The sequence below is a fragment of the Hyperolius riggenbachi genome, chromosome 11 (assembly GCF_040937935.1).
Source record: "Hyperolius riggenbachi isolate aHypRig1 chromosome 11, aHypRig1.pri, whole genome shotgun sequence".
Classification (NCBI taxonomy): Eukaryota; Metazoa; Chordata; class Amphibia; order Anura; family Hyperoliidae; genus Hyperolius; species Hyperolius riggenbachi.
Window position 1 is genome coordinate 243,349,612 of NC_090656.1, and position 14,927 is coordinate 243,364,538.

The following is a 14,927-nucleotide window of genomic DNA, read 5'->3' on the forward strand; positions in this document are numbered from 1 at the left end:
TGTGTATGTATGTCAGTACTGCGAGGGTCTAGTATACAGTGCAGGAGAGTAGTGATGTGTATGTATGTCAGTACTGCGAGGGTCTAGTATACAGTGCGGGAGAGTATTGATGTGTATGTATGTATGTATGTATGTCAGTACTGCGAGGGTCTAGTATACAGTGCAGGAGAGCATTGATGTGTATGTATGTCAGTACTGCGAGGGTCTAGTATACAGTGCAGGAGAGTATTGGTGTGTATGTATGTCAGTACTGCGAGGGTCTAGTATACAGTGCAGGAGAGTATTGATGTGTATGTATGTCAGTACTGCGAGGGTCTAGTATACAGTGCAGGAGAGTAGTGATGTGTATGTATGTCAGTACTGCGAGGGTCTAGTATACAGTGCGGGAGAGTAGTGATGTGTATGTATGTCAGTACTGCGAGGGTCTAGTATACAGTGCGGGAGAGTAGTGATGTGTATGTATGTCAGTACTGCGAGGGTCTAGTATACAGTGCAGGAGAGTATTGATGTGTATGTATGTCAGTACTGCGAGGGTCTAGTATACAGTGCAGGAGAGTATTGATGTGTATGTATGTCAGTACTGCGAGGGTCTAGTATACAGTGCAGGAGAGTATTGATGTGTATGCGTGTCAGTACTGCGAGGGTCTAGTATACAGTGCAGGAGAGTATTGATGTGTATGTATGTCAGTACTGCGAGGGTCTAGTATACAGTGCAGGAGAGTATTGATGTGTATGTATGTCAGTACTGCGAGGGTCTAGTATACAGTGCAGGAGAGTAGTGATGTGTATGTATGTCAGTACTGCGAGGGTCTAGTATACAGTGCAGGAGAGTAGTGATGTGTCTGCATGTTTATACTGCTCACAGCAGGTTTTGTTTGGACGGCTATATCTGTCCATACCGCTAGCGAGGTTAAGCAGAGAACTTACATCTCTTAGAGCAGGGATCCCCAATCTTTTTCAGTCACGGGCCGGGTCAACATACTTCAGACTGCTAGGGGGCCGGAACATACATAAAACAGTATATTGAATCTTGGTATTGTTTCCCCCCGATCATGCTTGGAGGAGACCTCCCAGCAGCAGCCACTCAGTCCGGAGAACGTCTTTGAGCACCAGACAGTGAAGCATACCCAGGTGACTGCCTGCCGTCCAGTTGGACAGCAGTGTCACCTGATGCAGAATTGGACTGGAAGCCAGCGAATGACTGGTCGATGGCTTCTACAGTATGTGGATGGTGGTGCCATATTTTATATGCGGGCCACCTCTATTTAAAGGTGCAGTGGGCCACGTCTATAAGTTATATGTTTGGGGGCTGCATTCGGCCCGCGGGCCATAGTATGAGGACCACTGTCTTAGAGAGAGACAGCGGAAGTGTAGACTTACACAAGTTATGGAATGACATCTTTGGTAACTACAGGCACACATAAGACAGTTTCCTGCATTATCAGCTGTCTCAGTCTATTCATGTGCTTAGGCAGATCCCTATTCTACACACTGTGACCGTCACATAGTTGTAGCAGTAAGCCACGTTACAAAGCAGCCATCGCACTGCAGCGCCCCTTTGTGAAGGGGGACTGATGGGGAATGTTGACGTTGTATGCTATGAAATGTGCATGCTATTCCCATGTGACTGGAAGACCTCCTATGAGCTGTGTTTTATCTCGTTCTGTTGTAGTCCATGTATGATAGGCAGGGTATCCCTGTCATGCCGCCCTCTGTTCCCGCCAGCCCTCACGGCCCTTTCCTGGGTATACCTCGCGGCACCATGCGAAGGCAGAAGTCTATAGGTAAGTGACGTCTCTTTGTGGCGTGACGTGTTCATGTTCTGTTACAGCTTGATATGATTTGCTGACAAACTTTATGCTTAAGCCTTTCCACTCATTGCATGCCACAGCGTTTCTGTCCTGCTAACTTTGTCACATTGGCCAATGGCACCAAGACTATTTGTCCAAGGGGTTCACTCCTTTTAGTTGCTGTAAAAAAAAGTGATGCTGTTTTGAGGGTAGATTATAAAGTCTATGTTTTTGGGATCCTTAAGGCTGTAAACACACTATGGGCCTGATTCACAAAGCGGTGCTAACAGTTAGCACACTGGTGAAAAGCCCTTTATCACGCCTAAACTCAGTTTAGGCGTGATAAGTTTAGGCGTGATAAGTTTAAGCACCAACTGCGTTAGCACCGCAGTGCACAGCTGATCAAAAGTTTTGCGCTAGCAAAGTCTGGTGCACTTCGCATAGAGTTTAATGGCGCTGCTTTGCGTGCGATCTAAACTTATCACGCCTAAACTTATCACGCCTAAACTGGCTTTTCACCAGTGTGGTGCAATGGTTATCACACCTAGGGCTCGATTCACAAAGCGGTGATAACTCAGTTATCACGCCTAAAAGACTTTAGGCGTGATAACCTTTGCACCACTGAGTTATCACCGATTTTTGCTCTAACTCGCGCAAAGTTTCCGCGCGTACGCGCAAAGTCCCATAGGGCTTAATGGGAGCTTCGCGCGAAGCGGGGACGCTGCGCGCGGTTGCGCGCGCAAAATTCGCGCGAGTTGCTTCTTATCATGCCTAAAGTGAGTTTAGGCGTGATAAGGGGCTTTTCACTGGCGTGCAAACACTTTGCACCGCTTTGTGAATCAAGCCCCTAAAGTCTCGAACTGGGTTAGCACCGCTTTGTGAATCGAGCCCTATGAGCGCTTTCAGAGCGTTGTTTGTTTTTTTTAACGTTCCCATTGACTTGCATTAAAATCACGGTAAAATCAATGTGATTGCGATTTTTTTGAAAAATCGTGGTCACCGTCATTTTAAGGTAGTCAATGGGAGCATTTTTTTAAACATACACAGATTTATTTAAATTGGATTATTTTATATGGTGGAATAAAAAAAATACCACATTAAAAACAAAAATATCTCCCCCCCCCCCCCCCCCAACAAAAAGAAAAAAAGATAATTGATCAAGTATTTCAGATTTATATAAGATCAAATCTGATCGTATGTGTCTTAAAACTATCGTATTCACATTTAATATATCCTTTCTCAGATTGAGTTTTAATTTCTTGTGGAAGTATTGATAGATTTATTGAAAACTATTTCACACTAAAGGTGGCCATACACTGATAGATTTGCAGCAGATTCGACCATCAGAGAGATTTCTGGCAGATGCTTGTCAGGTCGAATCTGACCGGAATGTATCTGATGTGTGCCACACACTAGGAACAGATTTCCAATAGATTTCAGAATGAAATCTATTGGAAATCGATCTAAATGCATTATTGCACCATTAGATCCAATGCAACTCCATGGGCCATCGATCTGCAGACAGCAGCCGATCGACCTAGATTTTCCATCCTGTCAGATTGATCGATTTCAGCTTTCGATCGATTTGATTTGAGTATGGGCTCCATAACATGTAAAACCAGCAATATGCCAACCAAACTCGTTAAGATTGCAATCATAAGATATTCAATAAAACGATCCCATGTACACCTCCATGTAGTATGAAGCCCAACGTATTATAAATACTATGAGCAGATTGTGTGGGTAAACTCTCATACTACATGGAGGGGGTAAAACTTCCCAATCATAAGAAGCCAATGGAAATTGGATGTGTGTACCAGGGTTTATGTTCCAGAAAGGCAATGCCATGCTTGTCACTGCTATGGGATGGGGGCTGGTCAGTGAGATCCTGATTGCTGCACATTTTATACACCTATATGTAGTTTGTAATTGGACGTCTGTAAAACAAAAAACCTTGTGCACTCACCAGGTGGCTCTTGGCTGAGGTGACCCATCAGGACGGCCTTTGCCAAGAATCCAGCGTGTATCCAGTAGCCCCCGACCACCTCGATGTGTCAGCAAGCTATCCGCCTGGTGGCCTGGCTCCAATCCAGAGCACTGGTCTCTACTCCACCATGCTCCTGCCCATCAGCCCTCCTCCATACCAACAGGATGTGTCGCTATCCTGGAGGCTTGCAACGCATCTGTACGGCATTGGGCTTTGAACCATCGCCCAATGGATTGAGTATCGGTACGTCCAGATTGAGCCTCAGTAACTCAAACAGGACATACCGGTACTACCTGTTAATTAGCGGCACCTGCGTGTACCGATGCCTGATTGGTTGACTCCAATCAGAAGCCATGTTCATTCATAAAAATTAAAGTGAAAAATAGTGTAAAACAATTATCAATCACTTCCTGTTAACCCAGGATATTGGCCTCAATTTACTAAGATCATGCTGGTGATAATAGGGCAAGTGAAGACTTATCACCACATAAAGATCGGTATTTTCCACCATGAGAGAGTTATCTTATCCTTTCCATCCTTAAAGGGGCACTACAGCGAAAAACTGTAAAATTTTAAATATGTGCAAACATATACAAATAAGATTTACATTTCTTCCAGAGTAAAATGAGCCATAAATTACGTTTCTCCTATAATGCTGTCACTTACAGTAGGTAATAGAAATCTGACAGAAGCGACAGGTTTTGGACTAGTCCATCTCTCCATGGGGGATTCTCAGCAAGGCTTTTATTCTTTATAAAGATCTTCCCTAAAAAGGATTTTAACAACGATGCTGGCCAGCCTCCCTGCTCCCTACACAGCGTTTTGGTAGTTGGACAGAGCAACTGCCATTTACCAGGTGCTTTTGAAAATAAATACATCCCTGAGAATCCCCTATAAAGAGATGGACTAGTCCAAAACCTGTCACTTCTGTCAGATTTCTACTACCTACTGTAAGCGAGAGCAACATAGAAAAGTAATTTATGGCTCATTTTACTCTGGAAAAAAATGTACTTCTTATTTGTATATGTTTGCACATATTTTAAATTTTACAGTTTTCCTCTATAGTGCCATTTTACGTTATCACCTCTGCAGTTATTCTCACATGCAGTATATAGGGAGGGGAGGAGCACAGGCAGAATGTAGCGCCACCCTTCCTGCTGCCTCCTCTGCCAGGACGATTACAGCTAGCCTGTGTAGACAGCCAGTGTAGGAGAGAGAGAGAGAGAGAGTGTGTGTGTGTGTACACACATGCATATTATGCTTGGTGTCTCTCTCCCCCGTGTGCCTGCTGTGTCTATTTCTCTCTAAACTGAGTCAGCTTGGGCATAAACCAGTAAAAAACAAAGCAGACAACTCAGAATGCTTCACTTTACATAGCAGTCTGTAGTAACACTTCACTTAACGACAGCTCAGGCCAGGTGATACCTCCTCACACACTTTACACTTGCATTCCTCTCTGCGAATTAACAGCCTGTCTAACTTTATAACTGTAGTTATTTGAAGGATTGAAACATTAACTTTAGAGATCTCTCCTTAACTTACAGACAGAATAGTTAACTTTCGGTTCCCTGAGGTAAATTGCTTAGTGAATACTACATGCCTTATCACCGTGGTGATAACACTAGAAACAGCTCAGAAACGTTATTAAAGACAGGAAATGAGCTTAGTGAATTGAGGCCATTGTCTAAAGTGCCACCTTGTGGCCAAAAATTATAGTTAAAATAAAAATAGTGAGGAGAGGGAGAGATATTTTCCCTTTAATATAATCCCAATTTTTTAACTGCACTTGAACCTGGAGTAATATTTTTTTCCCTTTCTAACATTGTAGCCACCTTTCTGATCATCTAGGATTTGGTGCAGCAGGCATTGTTCATTTCTTCATGCAGAAACTACAACTTTTTTCTATCAAATATTTTTATTCAACAGAGTATATGCTCAACATGTGAACATATAACATTGCCTGTAGAGATATTCCAGTGTAACAAGAGCTTCTTCCTGACACAAGTCAGCAGAACAGTGTCATAACAACAAAGTTACATGTTATATCTCAGCTAAATAATTACACGGCCTCGGTAGGCCTTGCCAAATATTGCCAAAAACAATTTTTTCAAAGATTATCTAAACTTCAGCCTTTTACATATTAAAGAGGAACTCCAGTGAAAATAATGTAGTAAAAAAAGTGCTTCATTTGTACCATAATTATGTATAAATGATTTAGTCAGTGTTTGCCCATTGTAAAATCTTTCCTCTCCCCGATTTACATTCTGACATTTATTACATGGTGACATTGTTACTGTGGGCAGGTTATGTAGCTGCTCCTAGCTGTTTTGGCTGTTAGAGACAGCTGTAAACAGCTAATTCCTGTCTGTGAACCTTGTTACATTGTAACAAACTGCCAAAAGTACCGCGGTCCCAGAGCTTCTTGTGGGAGGGTTTTCAGTACAAAATCAGTCATACAGCGCCCCCTGATGGTCTGTTTGTGAAAAGCATTGTATTTCTCATGTAAAAGGGGGTATCAGCTACTGATTGGGATAAAGTTCAATTCTAGGTTGGAGTTTCTCTTTAATCTGGGTAAGAATGAATAATGCATTAACATTTGATTTAAAAGAAAAGTTCTATTAAATGCATATAAAAACAATGTCTCAACTGGACCTTTAAATATAGAATAAAATATATATATATATATATATATATATATATATATATATATATATATATATATATATATATATATTTGTAGCACACCTCTTAATAATAAAAGTGAAAATAAAAAAAATAAAAAAATGTTCCCTTTATGATGATGGAAGCTGACAGTTCTGACCTCCTTTTGAACAACTACTTATGTTAACTAGAAAGTTTGGGGTTTCTATAAACAAAATATTTAATGACTATTTAATTATACTGCCTGATTTGCACTTTTCATTTAAAAATAGTGACCGGAGGGAGGAAAAAAAAAATTGTACTCAATCTTTTATAATAAATAAAAAAAAGAAAATATGGAGTAATTTTCCTTCTAAAAGCACCACTACAGCGAAAAAACTAAGCAGTTAAAATTTGACAGAACTGACAGGTTTTGGACTCGTCTATCTCCTCATGGGGCATTTTTTGTTTTCAAAAGCATTTCCTGAATGGCAGTTGCTAAGTCTAACTGGTATCTTACTATTTTGCCAGTTAGACTTAGCAACTACTGTTCAAGAAATGCTTTTGAAAACTTAGAAAACCCTGAGATTCCCACATGAGGAGATAGGGCTCGATTCACAAAGCGGTGATAACCCAGTTAAAGACTTTAGGCGTGATAACCATTTTTATCATGCCTAAACTCAGTTTAGGCGTGATAAGTTTAGGCATGATAAGTTTAGATTGCACGCAAAGTCCCGCACGCAAAGCAGCGCCATTAAAGGGACTCCGAGCTCAGAAAAAAAGGAAAGTTGTACTCACCAGGGGCTTTTTCCAGCCCAGTGCTGGTCGGGAGGTCCCACGCCGGCGTCCTGGCTCCTCTCCTTCTCCCCGCTCCGGAATGGCTGGCAGGCCGCAGCCCGGGCGACACTCTCCCGAGTGTCGGGCTGCTTCTTCCGCATATGACGCGGATTACGTCACACGCCGGCCGCCTCGCGTCATCACGGCGGCCGGCGTGAAAGTACTGCGCATGCGCGAACAAAGCGAGCATGCGCAGTACTTTCACGCCGGCCGCCGTGATGACTCGAGGCGGCCGGCGTGTGACGTAATCCGCGTCATATGCGGAAGGAGCAGCCCGACACTCGGGAGAGTGTCGCCCGGGCTGCGGCCTGCCAGCCATTCCGGAGCGGGGTGAAGGAGAGGAGCCAGGACGCCGGCGTGGGACCTCCCGACCAGCACTGGGCTGGAAAAAGCCCCGGGTGAGTACAACTTTCCTTTTTTTTCTGAGCTCGGAGTCCCTTTAAACTCTATGCAAAGTGCACCAGACTTTGCTAGCGCAAAACTTTTGATCAGCTGTGCACTGCGGTGCTAACCTAGTTGGTGCTTAAAGGGAACCTTAACTGAGAGGGATATAGATATTTCCTTTTAAACAAGACCAGTTGCCTGGCACTCCTGATCTCTTTGGCTGCAGTAGTGGCTGAATCACACACCTGAAACAAGCATGCAGCTAATCCAGTCTGACTTCAGTCAGAGCACCTGATCTGCATGCTTGTTGAGGGGCTGTGGCTAAAAGTATTAGAGACACAGGCTCAGCAGGGGAGTCAGGCAACTGGTATTATTTTTAAAGGAAAAATCCATATACTTCTCAGTTTAGGTTCCCTTTAAACTTATCACGCCTAAAAATTTATCACACCTAAACTTATCACACCTAAACTTATCACGCCTAAACTTATCACGCCTAAACTTATCACGCCTAAACTTATCACGCCTAAACTTATCACGCCTAAACTTATCACGCCTAAACTTATCACGCCTAAACTTATCACGCCTAAACTTATCACGCCTAAACTTATCACGCCTAAACTTATCACGCCTAAACTTATCACGCCTAAACTTATCACGCCTAAACTTATCACACCTAAACTTATCACACCTAAACTTATCACACCTAAACTTATCATGCCTAAACTGAGTTTAGGCGTGATAAAGGGCTTTTCACCAGCGTGCAAACTGTTAGCACCGCTTTGTGAATCAGGCCCAATGACTAGTTTAAAACCTGTCAGTTCTGTCAGATTTTAACTGCTTACTTTTTTTTGCTGTATTGATCCTTATTATTCTTAATTATTAACATTATTCTTTAATAATACAAGCCATTGCTGACCTCATTTTTAACTGCTACTTGCATTAAAAATAATACCCTTCATGTAACTGCAGTGGTGGATTTTCCCAGACGCTTGACCTACATCGCTCTCCTGCTGCTGTCCTGTCTCACCGGCTTGTGCTGTATCTGTCACTCGTGTTGGTTTTAGGTGTGCTGGAACATCTCCTCATGGTGGGGTTTGGCTTGTGTTTGGTGTGCAGACGTTAGATTCATGACAAACTGTTCTGTGTAATCTAATGCTGCGTGGCTAGGAAGCCAAGATGGCAAATTATTTCTTTTTGCATAATTAACAAGCCATTTCCTTTTGTCAGACAGCAGAATCACTCTGTCAGGTTAGTAGCTGCTACACTCTAGGTTGTGCAATTATCAACTGACTATTCTTACTGTCTCATTTGCATGTTCAGCGAGTATTACGCTACAGCCTGTAATTAGTGCTCATCGTTGGCAAGTCCCGCTAACTCCTTCCATTACCTCATCCTCTTCATCTGATTTTCTACAGTTGAGATAAAAAGGCAACATCACCTGTGTGCAGAATTTATAATGATGATCCTTCCTCCAATGAGAGCACAGCTGGGTTAAATATTTATTACCCAAGTGATAAGCCATAGGAATAATGCAATGTTTGAGAGCAGGCTGGTTTAATTGCTTTATTTTGCTGCCTGAAAGAGTTAATTTCTAGGCATGTAAGTGACAGCTTCTGTGTCGTCAGGAATACAGTAAACATCACTGATAATTACAGCCATAAACGTTTTCCTGGCAGACTACCACTTCTGAGGTCAGCGGAAAGATAGTGAAATGTCAATAGTTCATGTACTTTAACTCTGGGCCAATTAATAGGCTGCTACTGAGCAGAGACTATACAACTTTGTAAATGAGGAAGGAGCGTCAAGTAAGGCCACCCTGATAAAATATTTCCAGGAGTCAGCAGGAAGGGCCCTGCTTGTAGCTGAAAGCGTCACTAACACCCTCCTTCTTCCATGCAGTGACTGGGATTACAGTATATTATATCAGCAGCACAATTAAGAGAACAGCCTCTCTGGCAAAGGAAAAAAATAACAATTGTAAAATGTACAGTACAAAACGTTTCTTTACACTTAATTAAAAAAAAAGTTATTGCATGGCAGAGTCTTATAGATACTACTTAAATTAACACAATGCAATGTTTTTTGTTGTTTTCAGATTTTATTTTTTATTTTTTTTAGAGTTTAATAATATTTTAAAGAGAACCCGAGGTGTGTTTAAAGAATGTTATCTGCATACAGAGGCTGGATCTGCCTATAGAGCCCAGCCTCTGTTGCTATCCCAAACCCCACTAAGGCCCCCTGCACTCTGCAATCCCTCATAAATCACAGCCATGCTGTGAGGCTGTGTTTACATCTGTAGTGTCAGTCTCGGCTGCTTCCCCGCCTCCTGTATAGCTCCGGTCCCTGCCCCCTTCCCTCCAATCAGCAGGGAGGGAAGGGATGCAGGCGGGGACTGGAGTTCTGCAGGAGGCGGGGAGAGCAGCAGACTGACACTATAGAGATAAACACAGCCAGCTCTGACAAGCTGTTTGTCAGCAGCATGGCTGTGATTTATGAGGGATTGTAGAGTGCAGGGGGACCTTAGGGGGGTTTGGGATAGCAACAGAGGCTGGGCTGTATAGGCAGATCCAGCCTCTGTATGCAGATAATATTCTTCAAACCCACCTCGGGTTCTCTTTAAAGCACATTAAAAAATACAACAACAAAAACCATGCTGAATGACCAAGTCTAGAGTTGTCCTAAAGTAAAATTATTTATCCCCACATTCTAGTATGTGCCACGCATGACTTTTCTTACGGAAACGTTTGACTTGCTACCAACCTCCTAGACCAGGGGTCCCCAACCACCGGGCGGGTCTGTCCTCTAGCCCCCCCCCCCCCCCCCCCCCCCCGCCGTTCATGTTACCTTATGAGCGAGCGGCCGCTTCCGGATTCCCCCAGGCGCCTCTCTCCTTCATGCAGCATCTCCGCTGACAGCGCGTCTTGCGGAGGAGGGAAGGAGGCGGGGCATCGGTTGCCATGGTAGTGGCGTGGCATATCGCCGCTACACGAAGCCGCTGCCCCGCCTCCTTCCCTCCTCCGCAAGACGTACTGCAGGTATCGGAGATGAGGCATGAAGGAGAGCGGCGCCTGTGGGAATCCGGAAGCGGCCGCCCGCTCGCTCATAAGGTAACATGAGCGGGGGCACCACCTACCCATACTAGGGCACTTTACTGGGCACATACTAGCCACGCTGGGCACTATACTAGCCACGCTACTAGCCATACTGGGGCACTTTACTAGCTGTACTGGGGCACTACCTACCCATACTGGACACTACCTACCCATACTGGGACTATACTAGCTATACTGGTCACTATACTAGCTATACTGGGGCACTATACTGGGGTAACTATACTAGTCATACTGGGGCAACTAAACTACCTATACATGGGCAACTATACTAGCAATGCAGCTGCACCCCAGAACCCCCCGTAACCCGCTGCGCACGACACTGTTCACTAGGTCGCGCACCCCACTCATCACCCCATAACACCCCTATCCCCCCCGGTCCCCGGAGAAAAATTTGGTCAGAAAGCGGTCCCCGGCCGGAAAAGGTTGGGGACCCCTGTCCTAGACCACAGGCAGCTTGTAAGCCGGGCCCTCCGGTACGGACTGTCCATGTTGTGGATGTACTCATCTGCTGAGTTGCTTGGTAGCACTGCAAGTGAGCAGAGACACCTACTGGGCAAATCTACACTCACACCTAAAGGGCTGATCAGACTCATACAGACGCCTGCGGCCTTGGCGGCCGATCGACCATCCGATTATTATAATCCAATTGGATAAAAATCTGTGCTGCCAAGTGAATTTCAGGATGAAAATTGGTCGCATTGTTGATCGTCTTACATCCGTTTATACCAGAAATATAACAGAGCACATTATAATAGGGAGTACTGTAAAAATAAACCATAAATAATAATCAGCACATTCATAAAAAGCACTAGGATAAGGAGACAGTATAACGAGTGGTGCTGTAATAGGGAGTAGTAAAATTAACAGCCTCACCGACTTTTTAAGACCACGCCTCTTGCACAATAAATGCAGGGGTTCCTCAAGGTCAAAAAAATTGTTTACAGGGGTTCCTTGCGATCCAAAAAGTAGTGTACTGCGTCAGAATTGGTCATACATTGTATATTTATACAGACGCATTTGCTGAGACCTGAGTACTGTACTGAGTTTACTATGGGCAGAGGTTTACTATATCAGAGCTTACTATAAGCAGATTCTGCTGTATTAGCGGCTCCTCTGGTTTGTAAACCGCAGTTTTATCCCCACCAGGTTTCCTCTACTCAGCTGGCCTCCTCTAAGGATTGATATGTCATCGCAGTGGGTCCGATAATTGTGTTTTTGTGAATTTGCGCTGTAAGCAGATTTAATGCAAGTCAGCGGCATCGCATTTGACATGCGTTGTTGTGCAAATTTTTGCATCCCAATTTTCTGCTGGAAAAAAAGGCTATATGTATGGGGGGTGGGGGGTTGCACCGGACATGCGATCGCATACAATGGAATTCTGACAAAGGAGTTCATTACATACAATTTCATGCGAATGACGTTCACATGAAAAAGATCAGAAACGTGAACAAAAAAAAGAGGATTTGCATGCCAAAAAAAAAAAATGGAAAAACGCAGAATCGCAAATGCGAAAAAGAGGAAAAAAAATATGGCCTGCAACCACAGGTATAAGAGTGCAGCAGTTTCTCAGAAAAAAAAGCACTCTTAAAAACGCAACGCAGTGCAGGGAAAAAAAGCAAAAGCCTGAAAACGAAACAATTTTTTTTTTTTTACAGGAACATGTCTATATCGGCAGACATGTAGCAGAGGAAATGTAATATTGATAAATATAAAGTTATGAATATTGGATGGGCCAATGGCAAAGCACCATGTAAACTAAATGGCATACAGCTGGAGACATCATACAATACTGGTCGGTGATAAGTTATGTAACTGTATTCAATGCCAAGCAGCAGTTACAGCGAATAGTATTCTGGGACTGATAAAGTGTGAAATAAAATGAGATGCTAGTATACTACTACCTCTGTATAAATCACATGTGAGGTCACATCTACAGTATGGCATAATGTGTGGGGGGAGGGACACTACTCCCTCTGTATAAATCACATCAGGCCACATCTGCTAGTATACTACTCCCTCTGTATAAATCGCATGTGAGATCACAGCTGGAGTTTGGGATAATGTGTGTAGGGGGGGGAGGGAGGGACACTACTCCCTCTGTATAAATCACATGTGAGATCACAGCTGGAGTATGGGATAATGTGTGGGGGGGAGGGACACTACTCCCTCTGTATAAATCGCATGTGAGGTCACATCTGGAGTATGGGATAATGTGTGGGGGGAGAGACACTACTGCCTCTGTATAAATCACATGTGAGGTCACATCTGGAGTATGGCATAATGTGTGGGGGGAGGGGGGAGGGACACTACTCCCTCTGTATAAATCACGTCAGGCCACATCTGCTAGTATATTACTCCCTCTGTATAAATCACGTCAGGCCACATCTTGAGTATGGCATAATGTGTGTGTGGGGGGGGGGGGGGGGAGAACACTACTCCTCCTGTATAAATCACGCCAGGCCACATCTGGAGTATGGGATAATGCAGGGGGTGGGTACATGATACAGGGGGAGGGGCACACACCACTCCCTCTGTATAAATCACGTCAGGTCACATCTGGAGTATGGGATATGGTTTGAGCACTGCACTATAGGGAGGATGTTGATGTTTTAGATCCAAGACAAATGAGGGCAGCTAAATAAATCAAAGGGATGGAAGGTCTCGCTTACCAAAAAATGTCAAACTGGGCTTATTGAACTGAAAAAGAGACCACTAGAGCTAATTACATCCAAGGGCAATATAAAAGCTTGGCCAATGAATTTTATACCACCTGGTCTGTAAAAAGAAATGAACTGTGCATGGAGGAAAGGTGATTTTTACCAAAACTCTCCCAGCCAATCAGATTCATAAAATCGATCTGAAACCGTTGTTGCCCGGGACCCTCCTTTCCTTTGTGGCTACGCTCCCACCAGTGTAAGAGTGCATGTGTGCTGTGCATGTGAGTGTCTAGAAGAACGGAGTGTGCAGAGGATGAAAACCGTGCACAAGCACGTCACTCTACTGAGCATGCACAGACTGTATTCGCCCATGCACAGTACGAATGCGCTCATACACAACAGCATATTACATAAGCTCTTGTAGAACATGTACAGAGGGAGCCAGCATTTGAACGGAGCGATCAAGAAAATTTGGGAGGATCCTCTGGACCAGGCCAGGAACCTTTTTGGCTGAGAGAGCCATAAACACAACATATTTTAAAATATATTTCCGTGAGAGCCATACAATATGTTTCAAGCTGAGACGTCCCTATTGCCATGGTGATGTGTATACAGTTCATCTGCCTGGGCAGAGGCCGTGTCAGACACGACTTCAGCTTCTTTTGGGTTTCAGCAACATCAGCAATTTCCCTGAGAGCCAGACAGGAGAAATACCGACTAACAGCTTGTACAATTAGCTAGCTGACTTGGGGGTTGATTCCCTTTGTAGGACGAGACCCCCGCACTTTGGCCCAATAGGCTTCCAGTCAAGTGAGAGGCAGACTATTCGGCCAATCATAGTGCAGGGATCTCGTCCCACAAAGTCACTGGACCTGACAGGATCCAGAGTGGGACAATTGGAGCGGCCGTTAGTTTTGGGGGTAGCGCGAGTAACTTAGTAGTGCATACTACAGCAGTAACGTGCCTACTTTGAACATTTTACTAAGTACTACTAACTTCACTAAGCTGCGCTGCTTGAGCCGTGTAAATGAATCCACCCCTACTGATTTGTATGTGAGCCATGTGCAGCCATCAAAAGAGCCACATCTGCCTCCCGAGCCATAGGTTCCCTACCCCTGCTTTGGACTATGTACTACAGAAATGACAAGGGTTCATTTCAGGGCCACTGTGCACGGCGTGCGTCTTGCGAGGTGCGATGCTAGCACAGCTGTAATGCGAGGCGCATCCAATATCCGCACATACTGGGATTTTACAAATTCCATAAAAATTGCAAAATAAAATTATAATCTGCATTTGTACAGTTAGGTTGTGTCTGCGTTGTCCGTATTTGGCTGTTACTGTTTCAATACAAAAGGTCAGGGTGTATTTTTACCCAATCAGATGAGAGGTATTTAATCAGATGATGGAAGAAGTGGGTCGCAGAGACCAGAGAGCGACTTCTCTGCCTGTCGGTACTTCGCTGCCCCGCTCTGTCTGCTGTTATGGAAGAGCCAGTCTATTAGATTTCACCATCGGAACT

At 44.1% G+C, this 14,927-nt stretch overlaps 1 protein-coding gene across 13 annotated transcripts in view; it reads left to right on the top strand.

The window, feature by feature from the left end:
- The window catches only part of SHANK2 (SH3 and multiple ankyrin repeat domains 2), a 992,023-nt gene that overhangs the window by 896,274 nt on the left and 80,822 nt on the right, over window positions 1–14,927 (top strand). For 9 of the 13 annotated variants that reach the window (XM_068260601.1, XM_068260605.1, XM_068260608.1 and 6 more), the window contains 2 exons: window positions 1,673–1,784; window positions 8,866–8,886. The exons of 1 other annotated variant lie outside the window; for it this stretch is intronic. In XM_068260601.1, the coding sequence (XP_068116702.1) occupies window positions 1,673–1,784; window positions 8,866–8,886 (133 nt within the window). The remainder of the gene's footprint in view (window positions 1–1,672; window positions 1,785–8,865; window positions 8,887–14,927) is intronic. 3 more of the 13 variants (XM_068260604.1, XM_068260607.1, XM_068260609.1) reach the window with 1 other exon arrangement.